Source organism: Mobula hypostoma, chromosome 21 (genome assembly GCF_963921235.1).
Source record: "Mobula hypostoma chromosome 21, sMobHyp1.1, whole genome shotgun sequence".
Taxonomy (NCBI): domain Eukaryota; kingdom Metazoa; phylum Chordata; class Chondrichthyes; order Myliobatiformes; family Myliobatidae; genus Mobula; species Mobula hypostoma.
The window spans coordinates 58,284,606-58,309,057 of record NC_086117.1 but is presented as its reverse complement, the minus strand read 5'-3'; the positions used below and the strand labels follow the sequence as shown (position 1 = coordinate 58,309,057).

General features: G+C 43.6%; 1 protein-coding gene across 1 annotated transcript in view; it reads right to left on the bottom strand.

Moving 5' to 3' along the window:
• chfr (checkpoint with forkhead and ring finger domains, E3 ubiquitin protein ligase) overlaps positions 1–7,648 on the bottom strand; it is an 88,587-nt gene extending 80,939 nt beyond the window's left edge. The window contains exon 1 of the mRNA XM_063074100.1: positions 7,320–7,648. Coding sequence (XP_062930170.1) covers positions 7,320–7,428 — 109 coding nt within the window. The 5' untranslated portion in view covers positions 7,429–7,648. The remainder of the gene's footprint in view (positions 1–7,319) is intronic.
• Between the last annotated feature and the right edge of the window lie 16,804 nt (positions 7,649–24,452).

The following is a 24,452-nucleotide window of genomic DNA, read 5'->3' as shown; positions in this document are numbered from 1 at the left end:
AGACAAATGTGGCGGCAAATTCCACAGATTCATTCTTTGGCTAACGAAATTCCTTTTATTCTCCGTTCTATGTAAATGGACGTTACTTTATTCTGAGACTGTGTCCTCCCAGCTCCTAGATTCCCCCATGGTAAGAAACATCCTCTCCACATCCACTCTATCGAGGCCTTTCAACATCCAATAGGTTTCAATGAAATACCCTCATTTTCTGAATTCCAGAGAGTACAGGACCAGAGCCAATCACTCCTCATATAATCATCATGTGCCATGTCATGTTACATTGACAACCACGGTCTTTGACCATGATGATTCTTGGCAAATTTTTCTGCAGACATAGTTTGCCATTGCCTTCTACTGGGCAGTGTTTTTACGAGATAGGTGACCCAAGCCATTTTCAATCCTCTTCAGAGATTGTCTGCCTGGTGTCAGTAGTCACATAACCAGGGCTTGCGATGTGCACCAGCTGCTCAAACGACCATCCACCCCCTGCTCCCATGATTTCACCTGACGCTAAGCAGGGGCTAAGCAGGTGTTACACCTTGTCCAAGGGCGACCTGCAGGTTGTGGCAGAAAGGAGTGCCTTACACCTCCTTTGGTAGAGACACATGTCCACCCTGCCACCCAATATAATAACCCTTTCATTCCCAGGATCATTCTCATGAACCTCCTCTGACCCCTCTCCAATGTCACCATATCCTTTCCTAGATAGGGAGCCCAAAACTGCCCACAATACTCCAAGTGAGGCCTCACCAGTGCCTTATAAAGCCTTGACATTGCATCCTTGCTTTCATATTCTAGTCCCCTCAAAATGAATGCCAACATGAAATCAATTGAAAAGTTTCAGATTAGATAATTTAATAATAAAAAAAAGAAATTGTGGTATTTAAATTCACCAACTGCTAGTTAAATTCAAACTGGATCAATTATCCAGAAGTCTAGTGGCCAGTCCATTAACATCCACTCCACTGTACCAACTCATCTTTCTTCAGAAAGAATCAGGCTCTGATCTAGACCTCAAATATGCATGGCAGTCTTTGACGTATATTGTTTTTTATGGATTTTATTGTATTTCTTTTTTGTGGCTGCCAGCAAGAAGATGAATCTCCAGTCTGTATAGGGTGGTGTTTTTGGGCTGAATGAGCAATTTGGTGCTCCGAGGAAGTTCAGTGAGGTTTCGAGCAAACTTAATGGCCTGGAGGACATGAAACATGGAGAGGGTGCGAGCCCACCATCGATTCCATTTCTTGTCGATCTCACTGATTAAAACACTGAGGAAGATTGAAATCAATGAATATGACAGTGGAAGGCAGGCGTTCATCGCCATCTATCTGTGTGACTGGTCTCCCTCTCGCCCGCTGGTCCTGAATGAAGCTGCTTGAGTACAAACTTCTCTCTCTCCCCCTCCTCTGCACCCCCCCGCCCCCCCACCGATGCTGCTGAAGTCCTGGGCCTTGGGCAAAGTTTAATTGACGCGGTCTGTGAATTGGACTCTGGTTCACGTTGTGAGTGTTTCTGGCTGCTCCTTTTTTTGACGCTATTTTGATTGGGACTGGTTCTGCGAACTGCAGATAACAAACGACAGCACTAGATTGAACTGAGTATGCCTGGATTTTTTCAATAACTTTGTCATGTTTTATATTCGGTGTTTTTTTGCTTGTTTTTTTTTGTTTGCATGATTTGTTTTTTTTTTGCTCATTATTTGAACTTTACAAGGTTGAATAGGTCGTTAATACTTATTGTGTCTAACTGCAGAACTCTGACAAGATTAGTTGCAAGAAGCCAAGAGATCGTATCAGCAATAAGAAATGCATTAGAACAGGTCTTTCAGTCATGCATTTCACTGCATTATGCTCCAAATGTTTTATTCACAAACGTGATGTGGAAATTGCAGCTGCAAGCTTCTGATAATTCATCATGAACAAAACATATTTTTTTTAAAAAAAAGATATCAGTTGATGGCACTAGGGTAAATCCACCATTCTTAATTGAAAAGGTGCTGTGGAGTCTTTCATACCCATCTGGGAGAACAGGTCACTTGTACAACATCTCACCTGGATGATGGCATTCCCCACTGGGGGAATCTCTCTTCGCACCACCATGACAGCGTCAGCTTAGATTGCGTGCTTGAACCTCGAGTGGGATTCACAACATGTTCTGACAGAGGAGAGGGAATTACTCAATAAGCTAAACCTGACAACTTAAGAGGCATTGAAAAGGAAATTTGTACACCAGCAGTGTGGAAAACAATTCATTTCCTCCTTCAAGAGCAGCAAAATTAGAACAAAAGAAACTTAAATATTTAATAATGGCGATATCCTGCAGACAGTTCACAAAACTACTTCTTTTACTTCTGAATTGTAGTGGTCAGGTACTGGCCAGGTCAAGACAGCGGGTCCAGGCCCCAAAGCTTATCGAAGCAACTGATCCCAATGTCTGTATAGCAACACACACAAAAAATGCTGCCTGGCCTGTTGCGTTCGCCAGCATTTTTTGTGTGCGTTGCTTGAATTTCCAGCATCTGCAGATTTCCTCGTGTCCAATGTTTGTATGACGATTTAAGCACCCGTCCAGAGTGAAAAGGATGGGCTGTTTCAGCTCACTGCTCCACAATGTCTGCTTAGCTCTGCACTGAATTGTGGGACCGTGGACAGACTCTTTCATGGACTTCAGTTCTAAACGCTATTTTCTTGCTTTTATTATTTCCATAATTTGTTTTTTTTCTCTCTGTACATTGGGTATTTGATGTTTTTTTTAAATGGGCTTTCTTGTGTTTCTTTCTTTTGTGACTGCTTGTAAGGAGATAAATCTCAAGGTTGTTTGATGTATACATACTTAGAACTTTTCTTTTTTCAAATGTGAATCCACTACTAAGCTGTGTGCAATTGGAGCCTGTGATTTACATTTTGACAGTGTTTTTTGGACCAACTGAGCAATCTGGCTCTTTGCTGTCTCTGAGGGACTATGGTGAGGCTTGAAGAAGGGTGTGAGGCCTGGAAACGGGGCATGAGCACACAATCGACCCCATTGCTTCTCTCCAATTGAGGCATTTAGGCTGTATTCTGTATACATACTATGATAGTAAGGTACTTTAAATATTTTTTCATATATGTGCCTACTAAGGGTCTCTTAAAAGGCACTTGGACACGTATGTGGATAGAAAAGGTTCAGAGGACTGACCTGCTAAGTAGCTAGGGCTCAAAAGTTCAAAGTAAATTTGTTACAGTACATACACGTCACCAATCGCTACCCTGAAATTCATTTTCTTGCGGCATTCACAGTAAATACAAAGAAACACAATAGAATCCATGAAAACACGCACAAATATGGGCAAATGAACGTGCAAAAGACAAACTGTACAAATATAGTACTGTGCAAAAGTCTTATAATATATAAAAACATACATATATAGAGCCAGGATGCCTAAGACTTTTGCACAGTACTGTATTTGTCAATGTCGAGGGTGGAGCACTACAGGAAGGGTGTGGGACAGGTGGAAGAGGAATGCCAGGGATGAGGGGTGTCACAGGCTCCCGAGACACCGGGCAAGGTCATTTAATTCCAAACAATTGAATCATTAGAGAATGAGTCTCTGGTGCTTCCTGCTCCGTCCCCTCTCCATCACCCTTCCCACTCAGTCCACAATAGAGATCCACACCAGAATCAGCTTCATCATTACTCACGTCATGAAATTTGTTTGTTTTTTTTTGCAGCAGTACAGTACAATACATAAAATTACGACAGAAATCAATGGTGGAGAGGGCTTTACCTGTGATGGACTGCAATGCAGCACTAGGGATGTCACTGGCGACAGATTCAACTGTACAAGTCAAAAGAACTGGTTAAGTGAGCAATGGAAAAGAGGATGGGAGTGGAACTCACTGTGCAAAGTTAGTACAAATTCAATGGTCTGAATAGCCGTCACGCTGTAATAATTCTGTTACAGACCCAACATACCAATGCAGTTACAAAGACAGCAGATGTATTTCATTAGGAGTTCAAGGAGATCTGGTGTGTCAGACACTCACAACTTTCTACAGACGTACTGTGGAGAGTATTCTAACTGGCCGCATCAACGTCTGATATGGGGTGGGGATGCTACTGCACGGGATCAAAGTAAGCTGCAGAGAGTTGTAAACTTAGTCAGCTCCATCATGGGCACGAGCCTCCGTAGTATCCAGAACATCTTCAAGGAAGCTGGAATCCATCAATAAGGACCATCATCCAGGCCATGGCCTTTTTCCCCCAATGCTACCATTAGGAAGGAGATACTGAAACCCAAGGTACAAACTCAATGATTCAGGAACAGTTTTGTCTCCTCTGCCATCAGATTTCAGAATGGACACGGAACCCATGAACATTACCTCACTACTTTTTATTTTATTTCTATGTTTCCAGTACTTACTTAACATACAGTTGCAAGAAAAAAAATTATGAACCCTTTGCAATTACCTGGTTTTCTGCATTACTCTTAAAATGCGGTCTGATTTTCATCCAAGTCACAATAATAACAAACATAATCTGCTGAAACTCAATACACTAACAATTGCACTTTTCATGACTTTATTGAATACATTGTTTAATTATTCACAGTCCAGGCTGAAAAAAGTATGCGAATCCTTGTATTTAATAACCGGTAGAACGTCCTTTAGCAGTAATAATCTCCATCAAATGTTTCCTGTAGCTGCTGATCAGACTTGAACAATTGAGAGGAGGAATTTTCAACCATTCCTCCATAAAAAATTGTTTCAGTTCAATATTTCTGGGATACTTTGCACGAACAGCCCTCTTCTAGTCATGCCACAGCACCTCAATTGGGTTACAGTCTGGACTCTAACATGGCCATTCCAAAACATGAATGAATTTCTTTTTAAACGATTCTATTGTTGATTTGTTAATGCTTTGGATCACTGTCTTGTTGCATCATCTAACTTCTATTAAGCTTCAGGTGACAGACCGCTACCCTGACATTCTCCAGTAAAATGTTTTGATACAATTTTCAATTCATTGTTCCTCAACGACTGCAGCCGTCCAGGCCCTGAGGCAGCAAAGCAGTTCAAACCATGATGCTCCTTCCACCATACCTCAGTCGGAATGAGGTTTGGTTCCTCCAAACACATGGTGTGCTTTTCTGCCAGAAAGTCCAACTTTTGTCTCATCTGTCCACAGAACATTGTCCCAGAAGTGTTGTGGAACATCTAGGTGGTCTCTTGCAAACTCGAGATGTGCAGCAACGTTTTTTTTTAAGATCAGTGGTTTCCTCTGGTGTCCTTCCATGAACACCATTCTTGCTCAGTGTTTTTCTACTTTAGCAAGTTCTAGATATTTCTGCAGGCCTTCTGCTGCTACCCATGGGTTATTTTTCACCTTCAGCATTGCACACTGTGCTCTTAGAGAGCAGCAACAGTACTGAATTTCCTCCATTTGTAGACAATGTCTTTTACTGTGGACTGATGAACACTCAGGTCTTCAGAAATGCTTCTGTAGCGTTTTCCAGCTTCATGCATCTCTAGAGTTCTTCTAAGGTCCTCTGGAAGTCGTTTTGATTGAGACACGGTGCATATACACAGATCTTTCTTGAGAAGAGCAAGCTTTGTCAGTAACCTGACTTTGTGTATCTTTTTTATAGAGAAGGGCACCTCTACAACCCCCACCTCCAATCACATCTCATTGATTGGAACATCCAACTCCAAATAGCTTTTGCAGAAGGCATTATCCCAAGGTTTACATAATTTTTTTAATATAGACTGTGAATGATTAAACAATGTGTTTAATAAAGACGTGGAAAGTACAACTGTCTGTCGTTTTTAGTTCAGGCAGATTTTGTTTGTCTATTATTGTGACGTCGATGAAGATCAGACCAAATTTTATGAGTAATCAATGCAGAAAACCAGGTAATTGCAAAGGGTTAACATTTTCTTGCAACTATATACATATACTTACTGCAATTCAGTTTCTTTTCGCTATTTTTATGTATTGCATCGTACTGCTACCACTAAGACAACAAATTTCATAACATATGCTGGCGACATCAATCCTGATTCTGAAAAGTAACCTTTAATTGAAAATAATTTAAGAAAATAGAATCCCTATAACACTGAAGAATTCTTCTCCTTTTGGAGGATTTCTCAAGTAATATATATTTTATAAAGATACAGCACAGTGACAATTCCTTCCAGCCCAATGGGCCTACACCGCCATTTACACTCATGTGACCAATTAATCCATTAACCGGTACATCTTTGGACTATGTGACGGACTAATCCATTAACCGGTACATCTTTGGACTGTGGGAGGAAACCCATGCGATCACAGGGAGAACGTACAAACTCCTTACAGGCAGCAGCAGGAATTGAACCTGGGTCTCTGATGCTGTAATAGCATTATGCAAACTGTACCCTCCATAATAGCTTGTAAAAGCATTGACTATACAGACAGGAGTGAGCAAACCTGAAATCCAGTAACCCTTCCATCCTACATACCAAAGCTCAGCCACACCAACCAATACTGCCTACTTCTAAAGGGTCATCGACCTAAAACATTCACAAAATGCTGGAGGAACTCAGCTGGTCAGGCAGCATCTATGGCGAGGAATAGACAGTTGGTGCTTTGGGCCAAGACCCTTCTTCAGGACCAAACTGATTTCCTTTCCATGGAAGATGCTCAACTGGCTGGGTAATCCAAGCATTTCTCTCTGATGCGGATTGCAGGAACTACAGTTTGATTCCCCCGCCCCCAACCTGCTTAGCACACAATCCACCCAACCCACAAAGCGATTCCTCTTCGTCCAAACACTCCAATGCACCTTCCTAATCAACTCACCAATTACCAAATACATACAACCCTGAGATCCACTTTCCTGCAGGCAGATTCAGCAACTCTACAGAACATATATAGAAAATAGTAACAACAACAGGATCAATGAAAGATCTACCATAGTGCAGAAGACAACTATCTGTGCAAATGCAAATATAAATAAATAGCAATAAATATCGAGAACATGAGATAAAAGAGTCCTTAAAGTGACATCATTGGGTTTGGGAACATTTCAATGGATAGGCAAACGAGTGTAGTCATCACCTTTTGATCAAGAGCCTGATGGGTTGAGGGGGAGTAGCCGTTCTTTAACCTCGTGGTGCCACCACTCTCCTCACCACCATGACCTCCAAATAAATGACCATCAGCCCCTCCTCGTACCCCCACCATCACTTTCCCCAATCAGCAGCTCTTTGACCTCCCCCTCCTTTCCCCTTGTCCCCCGAAGCTCCCCCCTCCCCTTCAGTGCCCAGGACGTTTCCCGCCCCCCGGCGGCCCACTCATACCCTTCCTCCTGCCGATGGTCCACTCGCTGTTCACCAGCAGGATGTGGCTCTCGCTCTCTCGGTCGATACGGCTGAGGCGGCCCCAGGCCTGGCTTTGCAGTGGCTGCATGGCGGCACCGGGGCCTATAGGCTCCCGAACCCGGGGAGGCGAGAGCCTCGGCACCAGGCTCCTCCGCTCAGTGAACTGCAGGGACACCGCCTCCGCCGCCCCCGATCACAACATCTCGCCCTCGAACTGCGATCCAGCCCCTCTCCACCGCGACCACCGCCGCACCCCTCCTCCTCCCGAAGCCAACAGCTGACAGGGCGGAGCGGGACGTCCCAGGCCAGTCCACCCCACTACCATCGAGGGCCCGCCTCCACCGCGCTCCCATTGGCCGCCTAGACAAACAGCTCGTCCGCTGTCTGGTCGTGTCCAACGTCAATCATCCTGGGGCGGGTCTCCACTATCACGTGACCCGTCTATGTTCTCTGCTGCCGCCTTTGGCCCTTCAGGAATTCCATCCCTAGCGAAGCTGAAGCTGGCATCATTCCTCTCCATAGACGCTGCCCGACCTGCTGAGCTCGTCCAGGATTTTGTGTGCGTTGCTCTGGATTTCCAGCGTCTGCAGACTTTCTCGTGGTTCTGATTCTGATTATGTTTATTAAATTACCTGATGCCAGTAGAGGGTAGGACCCACAGCAAACAAAATTTGCGGTTAATATTATGGATGTTGCTGGCAAGACCAGAATTTATTGCCTGTGTCTGCATGTGACGGTCTCTCTCCCTCTCATCCACTACTCCTGGAGGAAGGTGTCTGCATGCAATCGTTCTCACTCTCCCTCTCGATCGATGCTGCCAGTGTCTAGTTCTTGGGGCAAGATTTAATTGACGCAGTTCGTGGATTGGACTTTGTAGTCCATGTTTCTGGTTTCTGGTCATTTCTCTCTTTTGTTGCTATTTTGACTGAGGCGGACTGGCTTTGTGGCCTGAAATAACAAAGGACACAGAGTTAGATTGAATTGAACTGGTTGGATGATATGCAATTTGATGTTTAATATTCTGTGTTTTTCGGTTTTTTTTTGACCATTTGCATGATTTTTTTTGCACGTCAGAGGTTTGATGTTTTACTTTGAACGTTTTCTTTCGGAAACATGTTTTTTTCTTTCTTTCGTGGCTGTGGGAAGACAAATCTCAGAGGTTATACTGAATACATACTTTGATGATAAATGTACTTTGAATCTTAGAATCACTGATCTCACTTGTTATCAGTTTATTATTATCACCTGTATAGTGAAAAGCATTGTGTTTGTACAGATAAAATCATTACATGGTGCATTGTGCTAGAATAAGGTAGGAAAATAGCAATGCAGAATGAACCATAAAAGCTACAATGCAGGTAAATGGTAAAGTGCAAGACCATAACAAGGTAGATTGTGAGGCCAAGGTTCCACCTTGTAATACAAGAGGTCCAGTCAATATTTTATAACAGTGGGGTAGAAGTTGTCCTTGAGCCTGTTAGTTGGTGCTTTCAGGCTTTTGTACCTTCTGCCCAATGGGAGAGAATGTCCAAGATGAGTGGGGTTTTTGATTATGTCAACTACATTTCCTGAGGTAGCGAGAAGCATAGAACATGGAGTTCATGGAGGGGAGGCTTGTTTCCATGATATGTCTGCAACTCACTGCGCTTCTTATGGTCACCAAAGAAAGCACAGAGATTTCGCATGACACCTAAAACTTTGACAAACTTCTATAGATGTGTAGTGAAGAGTATATTGAAGGCTGCATCACAGCCTGGTGTGGAAACACTAATGCACTTGAACGGGAAATCCGACCAAAGGTAATAGATTTGGCCCAGTATATCACAGTTAAAGCCCTTCTAACCACTGAACACATCTGTATGTCGTAGGAAAGGAGTATCCATCATCAGAGACCTTCAGCAACCAGGCCATGACCTTTTCTCTCAGCTGCCATCAGGTAGAAGGTATAAGAGCCTCAGGACTTGCACACCCGGTCCAAGAACAGTTACTACCCCTCAACCATCAGACTCTTGAACACTCACTTGCCCATCCATTGAGATGTTCCCACAACTGATGATCTCACTTTAAGGACTCTTTATCACGTTCTCATTATTTATTGCTATATATTTAAATTTGCATTTGCACAGTTTGTTGTCTTCTGCACCCTGTTGATCTTTCGTTGATCCTGTTATAGTTACTATTCCATAGAATTGCAGAGCATGCCTGCGGGAAAATAAGTCTCAGGGTGACTCATATATGTACTCTGCTAATGCTGGACAACAAGCATTTGGGTATATCTTATGGATTTTGGGCTGTTCATCATGAAAATCACCGTGGAATTTCCGTATCACGCACCATTTTTAAAAAATCAGTTAAGTGTTTTATTTCAATTCATAATTCAAGTCAGAATAACTGATACAAGATTAAGGAAGGCATTTTTGTTGGTAAAAAACATCAACCAGGTCACCAATGACTGGCAATTTGAAGAACTTCGTGGGACTGGAAAAAATCTCATGGAAGGCATTCAAGGATGTTTTTGAAAAATTTCCTGGCAACTACAGAGCACCAAACTACGTGCAGCTGGTTGACAACATGGTTCAAGCATACAAAACCATGAAGTGCAACATGTCACTAAAGAGTTATTTTCTGCTTTCCCACTTAGACTCCTTCCCTGCAAATCTTGGTGCTGTCAGGGATGAGCACGGTGAAAGGTTTCACCAGGACATTGCGGTCATGGAGAAATGGTATCAGGGCAACTGGAATCCATCAATACTGGCTGATTATTGTTGGACACTTAAGCGAGAAGCCTCAGGCACTGAACATAGAAATCTACAGCACATTACAGGCCCTTTGGCTCACCATGTAACTTTCTCTAGAAATTGCCTGGAATTTACCTACCACTTTTTCTAAGTTCCATGTACCTATCTAAGAGTCTCTCAAAAGACCTTATTGTGTCCGTTTCTACCACCTTCGCTGGCAATCCATTCCTCGCATTCACCAGGCTCTGTGTGAAAAACTTACCTCTGACATCCCCCTTGTACCTACTTCTAAGCACCTTAAAACTATGCCCCCTCGTGTTAGCCATTTCAGCCCTGAGGAAAAAGCTTCTGGCTATCCACACGATACAAACTAAAGTCATCAACGAAACGCTTTTAGCTTAGTTGAACTATTGCAAAGCATCAACACTGTTGATTAAATTGAACACATTATATCCAATAAAAGTTAATTTCTTGTTTCTCCAAATTCCTGCGCGATACAAGTAATCCGAAGTTATATTTGTGTTCAGCTTCAAGCAGTCTATCATAAACAAATATTTCTGAGAAGCAACACTTCTGAAAAATGTTGTTGTCCAGTACAATTTTACTTTGAACTTTGAGCAGTTGCCACACGAAGCTGTTATACATCCAGACAGATTCCTTTGTACTGTGTATTGATGTGGGAGTCGAGGGGGACATGCTGAATTTCTTTAGCTCCCTGAGGAAGTAGATGTGTTGAGCTTTCTTGGCCATGACATCAACGTCATTGAACCAGACCATTTCTTATTTTTATCCTTTTCTTTGACGTTTTCCTGCAAAGGTAATATTTCTCTTCCTTTCTCCCATCACCCTGCGGACCTATAGATGGCGAGAGGGCAGGAGTACAAATGCAGAGAGACAGGTGAGGACAAAAGGTGGCAGAGGTGTTGGTACAGAGGATAAATGAGAGGGATCAAAGCCGGAAGTGTGCGGTAACTGAACACTACAGTAAGGCTGCTGCTTCGTGTCTCCTGAAATCCACGTTCACTCCCAATTTTAGGAATGCTGTCTGTGTGGAGTTTGCATGCTTTATCTTTGATCCTGCAGGTTTACCCTCAATGCTGCATTCCCACCCCCCCCCACCGTATCCCAAAGGGATGCAAGCTGTTAGATAATTGGCCAATACAGGTACATAAATTTCCCACTAATATGCAAGTGAGCGGTAACATAGAATGTGCTGAGGTTGGAGATGGTTCATAGGAGGTTCACAAGAATCATTCCGGGAAGGAAAGAATTGTGAGGAATGTTTGATGGCTCTGGCCCTGTACTCACTGGAATTTAAAAGAATGGTGGGGGCGGTGGGGTGTAGGAGCCATGTATCTATTTTCTGTCTGTAGTGTATCTTGTGTTGTACATTTACTTATTTAGTTTATTTGCTTGTTTACATGTTTATTTATTGATTGAGATACAGAGCAGAATAGGTCCTTCAGGCGGTTCAAATCACACTGTGCAGCAACCCCTCCTTTTATTCCTAGCCTAATCACGGGAGAATTTACAATGACCAATTAACCTACCAACCAGTACGTCTTTAAACCAGAGCACCTGGAGGAAACCCAGGCGATCACAGGGAGGACATACAAACTCCTTACAGAGGCGGAAATTGAACCCGGGCCACTGGTGCTGTAAAGCATGCTGCTAACCACTACAAGCAACACACATCAAAGTTGCTGGTGAACACAGCAGGCCAGGCAGCATCTCTAGGAAGAGGTACAGTCAACGTTTCAGGCCGAAACCCTTCGTCAGGACTAACTGAAGGAAGAGTTAGTAAGAGATTTGGAAGTGGGAAGGGGAGGGGGAGATCCAAAATGATAGGAGAAGACAGGAGGGGGAGGGATGGAGCCAAGAGCTGGACAGGTGATTGGCAAAAGGGATATGAGAGGATCCTGGGACAGGAGGTCCGGGTAGAAAGACAAGGGGAGGGGAACCCCAGAGGATGGGCAAGGGGTATAGTCAGAGGGACAGAGGGAGAAAAAGGAGAGTGAGAGAAAGAATGTGTGTATAAAAATAAGTAACAGATGGGGTACGTGGGGGAGGTGGGTCATTAGCAGGTTAGAGAAGTCGATGTTCATGCCATCAGGTTGGAGGCTACCCAGACGGAATATAAGGTGTTGTTCCTCCAACCTGAGTGTGGCCTCATCTTTACAGTAGAGGAGGCCGTGGAGGCCGTCTGGGTAGCCTCCAACCTGATGGCATGAACATCGACTTCTCTAACTTCCACTAATGCCCCACCTCCCCCTCGTACCCCATCCGTTATTTATTTTTATACACACATTCTTTCTCTCACTCTCCTTCTTCTCCCTCTGTCCCTCTGACTATACCCCTTGCCCATCCTTTGGTTCCCCCCCCACTTGTCTTTCTCCCCGGACCTCCTGTCCCACGATCCTCTCATATCCCCTTTGCCAATCACCTGTCGAGCTCTTGGCTCCATCCCTCCCCCTCCTGTCTTCTCCTATCATTTTGGATCTCCCCCTCTCCCTCCCACTTTCAAATCTCTTACTAACTCTTCCTTCAGTTAGTCCTGACGAAGGGTCTCGGCCCGAAACGTCGACTGTACCTCTTCCTAGAGATGCTGCCTGGCCTGCTGCGTTCACCAGCAACTTTGATGTGCGTTGCTTGAATTTCCAGCATCTGCAGAATTCCTGTTGTTTGCTAACCACTACGCTATGTTTATTATGGGTAGTCAGTCATGTGGTTTGGTGCGTAACAGAAGGGAAGAGTTTAGTTACGTATCCATGTTTTGTCTTTGGTTCAGTCTAGTTTGGGTAGAGCTAAGGAGTGGGCCGGGGATGATAACTTTTTGTTCATCGCTTAAGCATGCTTGAATACTCTTGAATATGTTTAAGAATGCTTGGTTTAAGTATGTTTAAATACTCTAAGGCAGTTTATTTCATTATATACAAAGAAAATCTGCAGATGATGGAAATCAAAGCAACACACACTTTGCAGAACACTTGGAGGAACTCAGCAGACCAGGCAGCATCGATGGAAAATGGTACAGTCGACATTGTGGGCTGACGCCCTTCGGCAGGAGTGGAGTAAAAAAGATTAGCAGTAGATCTAAAAGGTTAGTGGGAGGGGAAAGAGAAATACAAGCTGATAGGTGAAACCAGGAAGGGGAGGGATGAAGTAAAGAGCTGGGAAGTTGATTGATGAGAGAGATACAGGACTGGAGAAGGGGGAGAGGACAGAAGGCCATGGAAGAAAGAAAAGGGGGAGGAGCATCAGAGAGAGGTGATGGACAGGCAAGGAGATCGGGTGAGAGAGGGAAAAGGGGATGGGGAATGGTGAAGTGGGGGGCATTACCAGGTTCAAGAAATCAATGGTCATGCCACCCAGACGGAATATATGATGTTGTGTCTCCAGCCTGAGTGTGGTGACAGTAGAGGAGGCTATGGATTGTCATATCAGAATGGGAATGGGAAGTGGAATTAGAATGGATGGCCTTTGGGAGATCCTGCTTCTTCTGGTGAATGGAGTGTAGGAGCTCGGCGAAGCAGTCTCCCAATCTACGTCAGGTCTTACCGATATGCAGGAGGCCATACCGGGAGTACTGGACACAGTATATAACCCCAACAGACTCACAGGTGAAGTTTCGCCTCACCTGGAAGGACTGTTTGGGGCCCTGAATGGTAGTCAGGGAGGAGGTGTAGGGGCAGGTGTAGTACTTGTTCCACTTGCAAGAATGTGCCAGGAGGGAGCCCAGCGGGGAGGGACAAATGGACAAGGGAGTTGTGTAGGGAGTGTTACATACCTCAAGGAGATCTTGTGATTTTCTTGTGAAAATGATGTAATGGTCTTTTGGAGGTCACCTGATGTAATTTTCCCGCCGATGTGAGGTCATGTGATGACATGTTCACCATGGGTATAAAAGGGAAGACCCCTGGTGACGCAGTTAGTTTTCCAGCTAGAACATTAGCCTGAGGCTCCATTCCGTTGCGTATTTGTTTTATGACACAGTTTCATTTTTAAAACAGAGTATTACGTTCTATTGTAAGGTACAATAGTGCTGGATTGGTAGTTTACCCATTTCTGCCAGATTTGTTGATGTACCTTTTCAGTAGTATTGGAGAGTGAAGACTTTATCAAAATACAGGACCTGGAGGATTAAGAGAAGTTGGTATCGGTCGGCAGTTTAACAAAGGATCGACCTTATTGAGTCTTCGTTGAAGAAGTAGCGACCTGCATCGTAGATAATTCCTGCCAAAAGAACAAGGTAGTTCATGCAGGATTTGCTCGCCGGAAGAAAGGTCAGTTGTTTTAAGCCGTTTATTTCCTTCATCGTGAATCCTTTGGACAGAACCAGCAGGAAAGTCGCATCTATGAAGAAATCCTTCTCCAGAGAAGTCTCTCCCAATTGAATGTATAAATCTGTTGGACTTGCGAATTTACCATTTTAAGAACTGTATTTGACTTTACCGCTTTAAGAACTGTTTTCGCATTTATCACTTTAAGAACCAGTACTGAGTGGCGATTTGTTGAATGGCCGCATAGCAGTTAACTTCCAGTTAAGGCTTTCGTTTTTTTTTTATTGTTTATCCGTGTTTAATAAATGTTTGGTTGTTTTTATATAACCTGTCATGATTGATATTCATTGTTGCCGGTTACGTAACAGGACCTATCCCTGCGGAAAGCAGAAAGTGAAGGGGAGGGAAAGATGTGCTCGGTGGTCCCTTGTCCATCGTGTTCTGTGGTATACTTGTGGTAAAATTGTCTTCGGAGAAAGGAGTGGGCCACATAGGGACAGAGCAGAAGGTCAGGTGGCAAAATTTCCAGGGTTAGATGCGCGTGGAATTAACAAACACACTGGTGTATCAGGGTGTCATCTTGTGATGGCAGGACCCCGCTGGACATTGGTTATGTAGAATACTGCAAGTTGCATTGGCTCACTGGTTCATTGACGGCAGGGGAGTGTGTGGCCTCAGTTGTTGCAGGGACCAGGCCCTTGTGGCACGGGTTGCCTGCTACAGCCGCCCAGGGGAGGAGATTGCATTCATCTGCAGCTGCACTGGTGCATGATGAGGAGCCCAAAAGGGTCCAATATCCTAGGGAGGGGTTAAACTAATTTGGCAGGGGGATGGGAGCTGGAGTGATAAGGCTGAGAAGGGGGAAAACAGAAATAAATCAAAGATAGCATGCAACAGAGATGATAGGAAGGACAGGCAGGAGATGAGACAAATCACAGCCAGTGGGATGATTTACAACAGAAAGCAAAAAATACTGGACTGAAAGTGTTATACTGTATTTGAATGAACGCTGCATAAGAAATAAACTGGACGAACTTGAAATTGAGCTACAGATTGGCAAGTATGACGTTGTGGCCGTCTCTGAAACTTGGCTAAAGGATGGCTGCCTTTGGGAGTTGAATGTCCAAGGATATACGGTGTATCGGAAAGATAAGTTAGTAGACAGAAGGTGTGGTGTGACCCTGTGTATAAGAAATAATATTAAATCATTAGAAAGGGATGACGTAGGATCAGAAGGTGTATAGTCTCTATGGGTTGAGTTAAGAAATGACAAGGGTAAAGGATCCTACTGGCAGTTGTATACAGGCCTCCAAACAGCAGCCAGGATGTGGATTATAAATTACAGCAGGAGATAGAAAAGGCATGTCAGGAGGGCAATGTCATAATAATCATTGGGGATTTTAACATGAAAGTGGATTGGGAAAACCAGGCCAGTACTGGACCTCAAGAGAGAGAATTTGTAGAATGTCTAAGGGATGGTTTTTAGAACAGCTTGTTGTTGAGTCCACTAGGGGATCGGCTGTGCTGGATTGGATGTTGTGCAATGATCCAGAAGTGATAAGAGAGCTTAAGGTTAAGGAACCCTTAGTGAACATTTTTCACAATATTATCGAGTTTACTTTGAAATTTGAGAAGGAGAAACTAAATTCCAATATGTCGGTACTTCAGTGGAATAAAGGAAATTATAATGGCACGAGTGGGGAACTGGCCAAAGTTGACTGGAAAGGGACACTAGCAGGAAGGACAGCAGAGTAGCAATGGCTGGAGTTTCTGTGAAAAATGAGGGTAGTGCAAGACAGATATATTCCAAATAAGAAGAAATTTTCGAATGGAAGAAGGCCACTACCATGGTAGACAAGTGAATTCAGAGCTAAAGTAAAAGCAAAAGACAGGGCATACAAGGAAGCCACAGCTGGTGGGAAGATTTAGGATTGGGAAGCTTTTAAAAACTTGCAGAAGGAAACTAAGAAGCTCATTAGGAAGGAAAAGATGAATAATGAAAGGAAGCTGGCAACTAATCTCAAAGAAGATACTAAAAACTTTTTTAAGTATATAAAGAGTAAAAGAGAGTTGAGGTTAGATATAGGACCAATAGAAAATGGTGCTGGAGATATTGTAATGATTCCAGGAATGAAAGGGTTAGTGTATAAGGAACATCTGGCAGCTCTTGGGCTGTATTCCCTGGAGTTCAGGAGAATGAGGGGGGGGATCCCATAGAGACATTCTGAATGTTAAAAGGCCTGAACAGATTAGATATGGCAAAGTTATTTCCCATGGTAGGGGAGTCTAGGACAAGAGGGCACGACTTCAGGACTGTAAGATGTCCATTTAGAACAGAGATGCGGAGAAATTACTTTGGTCAGATGGTGGTAAATCTGTGGAATTTATTGCTATGAGTGGCTGTAGAGGCCAAGTCATTGGGTGCATTTAAGACAGAGATAGATAGGTTCTTGATTAGTCAGGGCATCAAAGGGCAGGGGTGTGGGGATGACTGGAAGAATTGGATCAGCCCATGATTGAATGGTGGAGCAGACTCGATGGGCCAAATGGCCTACTTCTGCTCCTATACAGTATCTTATGGTCTAACTGTTATGTGTTTGTTCTTGCAGAAACGTGGCTCCAGGACAACGTCCCATGCACCATCAGTCTACAGGAGTGTTGACACTCAAGGACCTGATCTAGATTATTTTTGTGTCAGTATGTTTTTCTGCTTTTGTAATTATGTGAGCTGTGTGTGACTGTTGGTACTGTTTTTTGCATCTTAGCCCCAGAGGAATGCTGTTTCATTTGCCTTAATTCATGTGTATGGTTGAATGACAATTAAACTTAAATTTGAATTTGATCTTGTAGTTATAAAATAAAAAATACAACACAGTACAGGCCCTTTGGCCCATGATGTTGTACCAACTTTTTAACCAACTCCAAGATCAACCTAACCCTCACCTCCCACATTTTCTTTTATCCATGTGCCTAAGCGTCTCTTAAATGTCCCTAATGTATCTGGCTCTACCACCAGCCTGGCAGCATTTTCCATTTACCCACCACCCTCTGTGTAAATACTTCCCTCTGACATTCCTCCTGTGCTCTCTTCCACTCTGAGGAAAAGTCCTTGTCGTCCACTATCTGTATGCCTCTCTTTATCTTATCCACCTCCTTCAAGTCACCTTTCACCCTCTTTCGCTCGAAAGAGAAAAGCCCGAGCTCTCTCAACCAAGACATGCTGTGTAATCCAGGCAGTGTCCTGGTCAATCTCCTCTCCAAAGCTTCCATATGCTCTGTACAATGAGATGACCAGAACTGAACATAAAGTGTGATCTAACCAGAGATTTATAGAACTGCAATATTACCTAATGACTCTTGAACCCAATCCACCCCCCTGACTAATGAAGGCCAACGCAACATATGCTATCTTAACCACTCTGACAACTTTGAGGGGTCTATGGATGTGAAGCCCAAGATTCCTTGGTCCCTCCAGACTGACAAGGCTTGCTTACTGCCCATTACACCACTGGCCACTTACGGCAGCGATGAAGGTCCTCCATCTCCATCTGTCCTTGGCCACCTTCTCTATTGTGCCTCAGGTGTGGTTCGGGTTCCTCATTTCTGTCTCTACAGTATGGAGCCAAGTTGTCTTTGGTCTCCTGCATTCCTTCCGCCCTTCAGGGCTGTCTTAATGATGGAGTTGGCCTCTCTTCTCATCATGTGCCCAATCTATCTCCAACATTTCCTCATGATGATTGTGGCCATGTCCTCTTGGTGACACTGAAGGAGTAGGGTGTGAGTGGAGGTCTTTCTTTGTCAGAAAATATGGAGGATATTTCGGAGGCTCACTGTGTGGGATGGTGACAGCTTGGCAAGATCGCTCTCTCTTTCATGTGCCAGCATTCTGACTCGTACAAGAGTGTGGTTCACGGCTAAGAACACTGCCTTCAAGTTGTAGAACATAGAACATATGAACATAGAGCAGTACAGTACAGGAACAGGCCCTTCGGCCCACAGAGTTGTACTGAACCAGCTAAAAAAAAAATCAAAAACACCCACACACTAATCCCTCCCACCTACACCATGTTCATATCCCTCCATCTTCCTCACATCCATGTACCTATCCAAACATCTCTTAAATGCCTCTTAACATCTCTTAAGAGAGGCAGGGCATTCCAGGCATCCACCACTCTCTGAGTAAAAACTTGTCCCTCACATCCCCCTTGAACCTACTCCCGTTCATCTTCAATGCATGCCCTCTGGTATTAGACATTTCAAACCTGGGAAACAGATACTCTCTGTCTACTCTATCTATCCCTTTCATAATCTTGTAAACCTCTATCAGATCTCCCCTCAGCCTCTGGCACTCCAGAGAAAACAACCCAAGTTTATCCAGCCTCTAAACCAGGCAGCATCCTGGTAAATCTGACATGATGAACTATAGGCCCCAGTAAGGAATTTGCTGCTCCAGCCAATACTGTAATAATGAGTAGCCACAAACATAGTTCTACCTGACTGACAGATCAAATGACAAGACAGCAGGGAGTTGATTCTTTCCTAATACCCGTGTGAAGTGTCAGCAAGGAGAAGTGATTGAAGACGCCTGGTTACTACTTTTCAAACAACACAGTTGTGTTTAATACTGTGATGCTCCCGGGGTGTGGTCAACAGCTCGCCCCCAGCATTCCTCACGGCCAGCACTACCTATTGTTCTTGTTTTAAAATACGTTTGTGAAATTATGGTGAGATGCTCAAGTTCATTTATTGTTATATTCTAGCTCGGGTGAGACAGTTGTTTGCTTGTGTGTTTGTGGTTCACCGTGACTGTAACCGGGGTGTGTAATAATCCTGTAGGGATGACAGCGACTATGCTCCATTAGGAGTTTGAAGAGATTTGGTATGTCAACAAATACACTCAAAAACTTCTATAGATGTACTGTGGAGAGCATTCTGACAGGCTGCATCACTGTCTGGTATGGGGTGTTGTTGGCTACTGCACAGGACCAAAAGAAACTGCAGAGGGTTATAAATTTAGTCAGCTTCATCTTGGTGTACTAGCCTACAAAGTACCCAGGACATCTTCAAGGAGCGGTATCTCATAAAGGCAGCGTCCATTATTAAGGACCCCCAGCACCCAGGGCGGTGCTTTTCTCATTGATACCATCAGGTGGGAGGTACAGGAGCCTGAAGGCACACACTCAGCGATTCAGGAACAGCTTCTTTCCCTCTGCCATTCGATTCCTAAATGGACATTGAACCTTTGAACACTACCTCACTTTTTTAATATATTTTGTTTTTGCACGATTTTTAATCTATTCAATAAACGTATACTGTAATTGATTTACTTATTTATACAATTTTTTTCCTCTTCTTCTGTACCATGTATTGCATTGAAATGCTGCTGCTAAATTAACAAATTTCACAACACATGCTGGGATAACAAACCTGATTCTGGTTGTGACAATAATTTAATCACCTCCCCTGTCTGTATGTGGCTGAGTAGTTCTATCCCTGGGTCAAAGCGCTCGGTCTGTTTTTGTTCTTGTCGCAATAAAAATGGCTGCGGAGGCAAATGAGCTTTTCTTGTCTGTCACCATAGACCGAGTGCTCGCTACAATATTTTAGTAGCATTTCAGTAATATTATAAGTAGATTGTTCAATTAAGCATTCTTGTTCATTTAAATAATTCATTGCAGTTTATATGTAAAAGTACGTGTTGCAGGTGTCATGATGGTACCACGTCATATGTGGGTGTCTCGCTTAAAGTTTAAAAAAAACCAAATACACAGGTTTTCCTGGATTCTCGTCTTTTTGCTTTTGATTAATGTTTTGGAGTTACAAAATACAACAAACACTATCACTCGCTTTCACTTAATAAACCACAGACAATTCTGGACAAGATTTACATGGATGGAGAGGAAGGGGTTTGAAAGAAAAAAGTGGATATAATTTGTTTTAAGTCCCTTTTTAGACATTGCGCAATGTTTGAGAATTGGTGAAATGCTTTTTGCCAAAATATAAAACTGCTGGAAATCTGAGATCTGATTCAGTTTCCTCATTCCGTGCGAACGCAGCTGTCAATGTATCAGAAACTGTTGTCAAATTTGTTAACGGACATCAGTACAGTTCAAGACATAAATAATCACTGTAGGTTATGAAAGAAAGAAAGAGAGAGGGAATGAAAGTGAGAAAGAAAGCAAACAATAGAAAGAACAAGACAGAAATAAAGAGAGGGAGAAAAGAGAAAGAAAGACTGAGAAAAGAAAATAGAGGGAGAGAACAAGAAAGAGACAGAAGAAGAGAGAAAAAGACGGAGAGAAAGAGAAAGAGGGTGAGAAAGAAATAAAGAGAAAGAAAGAGATGAGAAAGAAAGTGGGAGAGAAAGAGACAGAAAGAAAGACAAAGGAGACAAAGGGAGATTGTAAAAAGAGCAAGGTGTGGAATAGTGTTAAAACAGTAGAAGAAATCTAAAATGTGACGGCTGTAAGTGAGAAGGGACTGGGTTGGGGGATAAAGTCCCTTCTGATCTTTGAAAACAGTTGTACTAGAAGCAAAAATGAAATTAACATGTGCAGAAAGATCCAGAGAGAGCTCTGAGGTGTACAAGCAGAGAGTCTGTTTCGGAAACATTATTCAAGTGAAATACCTTGGATACGATGCTCACTTGGAAAAAATTCCAGCATTTGAGCTTCCATCAGTCTTTGAAAATGAAAATGTTGTCAGGCACATTGTGAAAATAATACATGGGGTAACGACTGCAACATCTGCCAACTGCATCAGACTCTGTGCTGATTTCACATTACAGCATTGACTTCTGAGCCGGTCGTCACAGATCAGACCCGGCTGGCATCAGTGCCGGACTTTGGGACGAGTTCGAATCCAGCCGGCTCCCCTGCACGCTTTCCTAACGTGCTGGGTTACAAACTGGTGATCCCTTTGGAAACTCACCCGGCGGAAGGCAATGGCAAACCACTGCTGTAACTTGCCTTGTATGTGGTTCCCCACTACATCAGAGAGGCGTGGAGGGAAATCGTCCGCTTACCGGAGAAACTCCAGATGCGACGTACCCTTCGTTCCATCACAGATCAGCTGGGAACAGAAACAGATTGTTACAACAGTTCAGGGAAGGGTCAAAACAACAGAACCATTGAAGACCAAGAACTACATAGAACATCTCCGCACAGTACAGGCCCTTCAGTGCCAAATTTTACCTACCCTGAGACCAATCTAACCCTTCCCTCCCACATAATCCTCTATTTTCTATCATCCATTTGTCTATCTAAGACCTTCTTAAATGTCCCTGATGTATCTGCCTCTACCAGCAGTCCTGGCAGAGAATTCCACACGCCCACCACTCTCCGTGAAACTCTGATATCCCCCTATGCTTTCCCCCAATCACCTTTAAAATACGCCCTTTGTAATTACAATTGCCACCTCGGGACAAGGTCTCTGCTGTCCACTGATTTAACGTGAGTAACTAATGTTGTTCTGCTGTTTAAGAAAGGCTAAAAAAAAACCCAGGAAATTATAGGCTGGGGAGCCTGACATCAGTGGTGGGAAAGTTATTGGAAGGTATTCTAAGGGACCAGCTATATGAGTATTTAGATAGATAGGGACAGATTAGGGATTGTCAGCATGTCTAACCAATCTTATAGAGTTTTTCAAGGAAGTTACCAGGAAAATTGTTGAAGGCAAGGCAGTGGATGTTGTCTACATGGACTATAGTAAGGCATTTGACAAGGTCCTGCATGAGAGGCTGGTCAAGAAGGTTCAGTCACTCGGCATTCAGGCCGAGGTAGTAAATTGGATTAGACATTGGCTTTGTGGGAGAAGCCAGAGAGTGGTAGTAGATGGTGGCCTCTGACTGGAGGCCTGTGACTAGTGGAGTGCCGCAGGGATCAGTGCTGGGTCTGTTGTTGTTTATCGTCTATATCAATGATCTGAATGTGGTTAAATGGATCAGTAAACTTGTAGATGATGCCAAGGTTGGGTGTCCAGTGGACAGTGAGGAAGACTATCAGAGCTGGCAGTGGGATCTGGACCTGCTGGAAAAATGGGCTGAAATATGGTAGGTGGAACTTAATGCAGACAAGTGCAAGGTTTTGGACTTCAGTAGGACTTACACAGTGAACGGTGGGGCACTGAGGAATGTGGTAGAACAAAAGGATCTGGGAATACAGGTCTGTAGTTCACTGAAAGTGGTGACACAGATAGATAGGCTCATATTGGAAGAAAATTAAATTTTAATTGTCAAGCTTGACTAGCTAAGTATTGCCCAAGAGTTGGGTCATGAGGGTGACAGGATAAGAAGCATACTCTGTCTTACTTGTGCGAGCTAACAATGGGTCATGCCAATAATGAGGTATTGCTGACCTTTGTCTGGGTCTGTCTGGCTAATAGGGGGAGTGAATGTGGATGTGCTGTTGTAATCCTACTAGAGGAGGAGAAGATGGCGGCACAATGCAGCTTGCGCGGCCACTACGGTGAATGATATCTGTAATCTGTCAAGTCGGGTGCCGTGCACAATCCTGATTTGATGGAGACAGACATGAGAGAATGGAGGAACATCTGAAGAAACTTCTGAAATGCCTTTCTCGCTGCCGCTGTTGCTGTGTGGTCCGGAATCTCCGGAGGGGAAGGCCCCGAATCCTTAGCTTTGCTTGTTGCTCGGTGGCCGGGACGGGATCAAAGTGCTCGGCAGAGATGGTGCTCGGTGCTCAGTGTCGAAGGGCTGGTCGGAGGCTCGAAGGTTTCGGACAGACTCGGGGTCAGCTGTGGTCGGGTGCTTCGACAGTTCTCTGTGCCTGGAGGTTTATGGCAGAGAGAGTTTCTCCCTTCTGCCACCTGCTATCAGGGACTATCGGGAGTCGATCGGAACTTTGAGACTTTTTTACTGTTCCCATGGTCTCATCTCTTTATCAAATTATGGTATTGCTTTGCACTGCTTTAACTATATGATATAATTATGTGGTCTTGTCAGTGTTAGTCTTTGGTTTGTCTTTTTTTTTGTGATATCACCCTGGAGGAACATTGTATCATTTCTTAATGCATGCATGTATTTCTAAATGACAATAAACGAGGACTGAGTGTCCTCATAATCTAATCTAATCTAATCTAATCTAATTCTGTGCACCGTGCAGAGACATTTGTAGACTGGCTGAAACCTAACAAGTGCTTCTTGAAAACACTGACCAAGTATGTTTAGCTGTTGGCTTTTGCTCAATATTTACTGTAGAAATTTAAGGGCCTTGGAACAGTTCTCCGTGATCAAGTATCGAAGGGTTAACCATATACCAAGGTCTGTGTCTTTATTTCTGTTTGATAACAGGTTAAATCTCATACAGAAAATTCGCGATGAAATTCTTTGACAATTGTAAAGAAAGTTTTTGAGATTTTAGCTTTCACAGATCAAAGTATTGGGTACAGAGATTGGGATGTTATGTTGAAGTTGTATAAGACATTGGTGAGGCCTAATTTGGAGTATTGTGTGCAGTTTTGGTCACCTACCTACAGGAAAGATGCCAAATAAGGTTGAAAGATACAAAGGAAATTTTACAAGGATGTTGCTGGGACTTGAGGACGTGAGTTATAAGGAAAGATTGAGTAGGTTAGGACTTTACTCCTCGGAACGTAGAAGATTGAGGGGAGATTTGATAGACGTATGCAAAATTATGAGGGTAAATGGAAGCAGGCTTTTTTCCACTGGGGTTGGGGGCGTGCCTACGACTAGAGGTCATGGGTTAAGAGTAAAAGATGAAAAGTTTAAAGGGAACTTGAGGAGAAACTTCTTCATTCAGAGGGCATTGAGAGTGTGAATGAGCTGCCAGTGCAAGTGGTGGATGTGATTTTGATTTCAATGTTTAAGAGAACTTTGGATAGGTACATGGATGGTAGGGGTATGGAGGGCTATGGTCCAGGTGCAAGTAGATGGGAATAGGCAGTTTAAATTGTTGTGCAGAGGCCAGTTGGGCCGAAGGGCCTGTTTCTGTGCTGTACTTTTCTATGACTCCAGTTATGCTTCTTATCATCTTGTACACCACTACCAATTCACCGCTCATTCCCTTTGCTCCAGAGAGAAAAGCCTTCTTCCAAAAAGAAAACTAAAAGGCAAA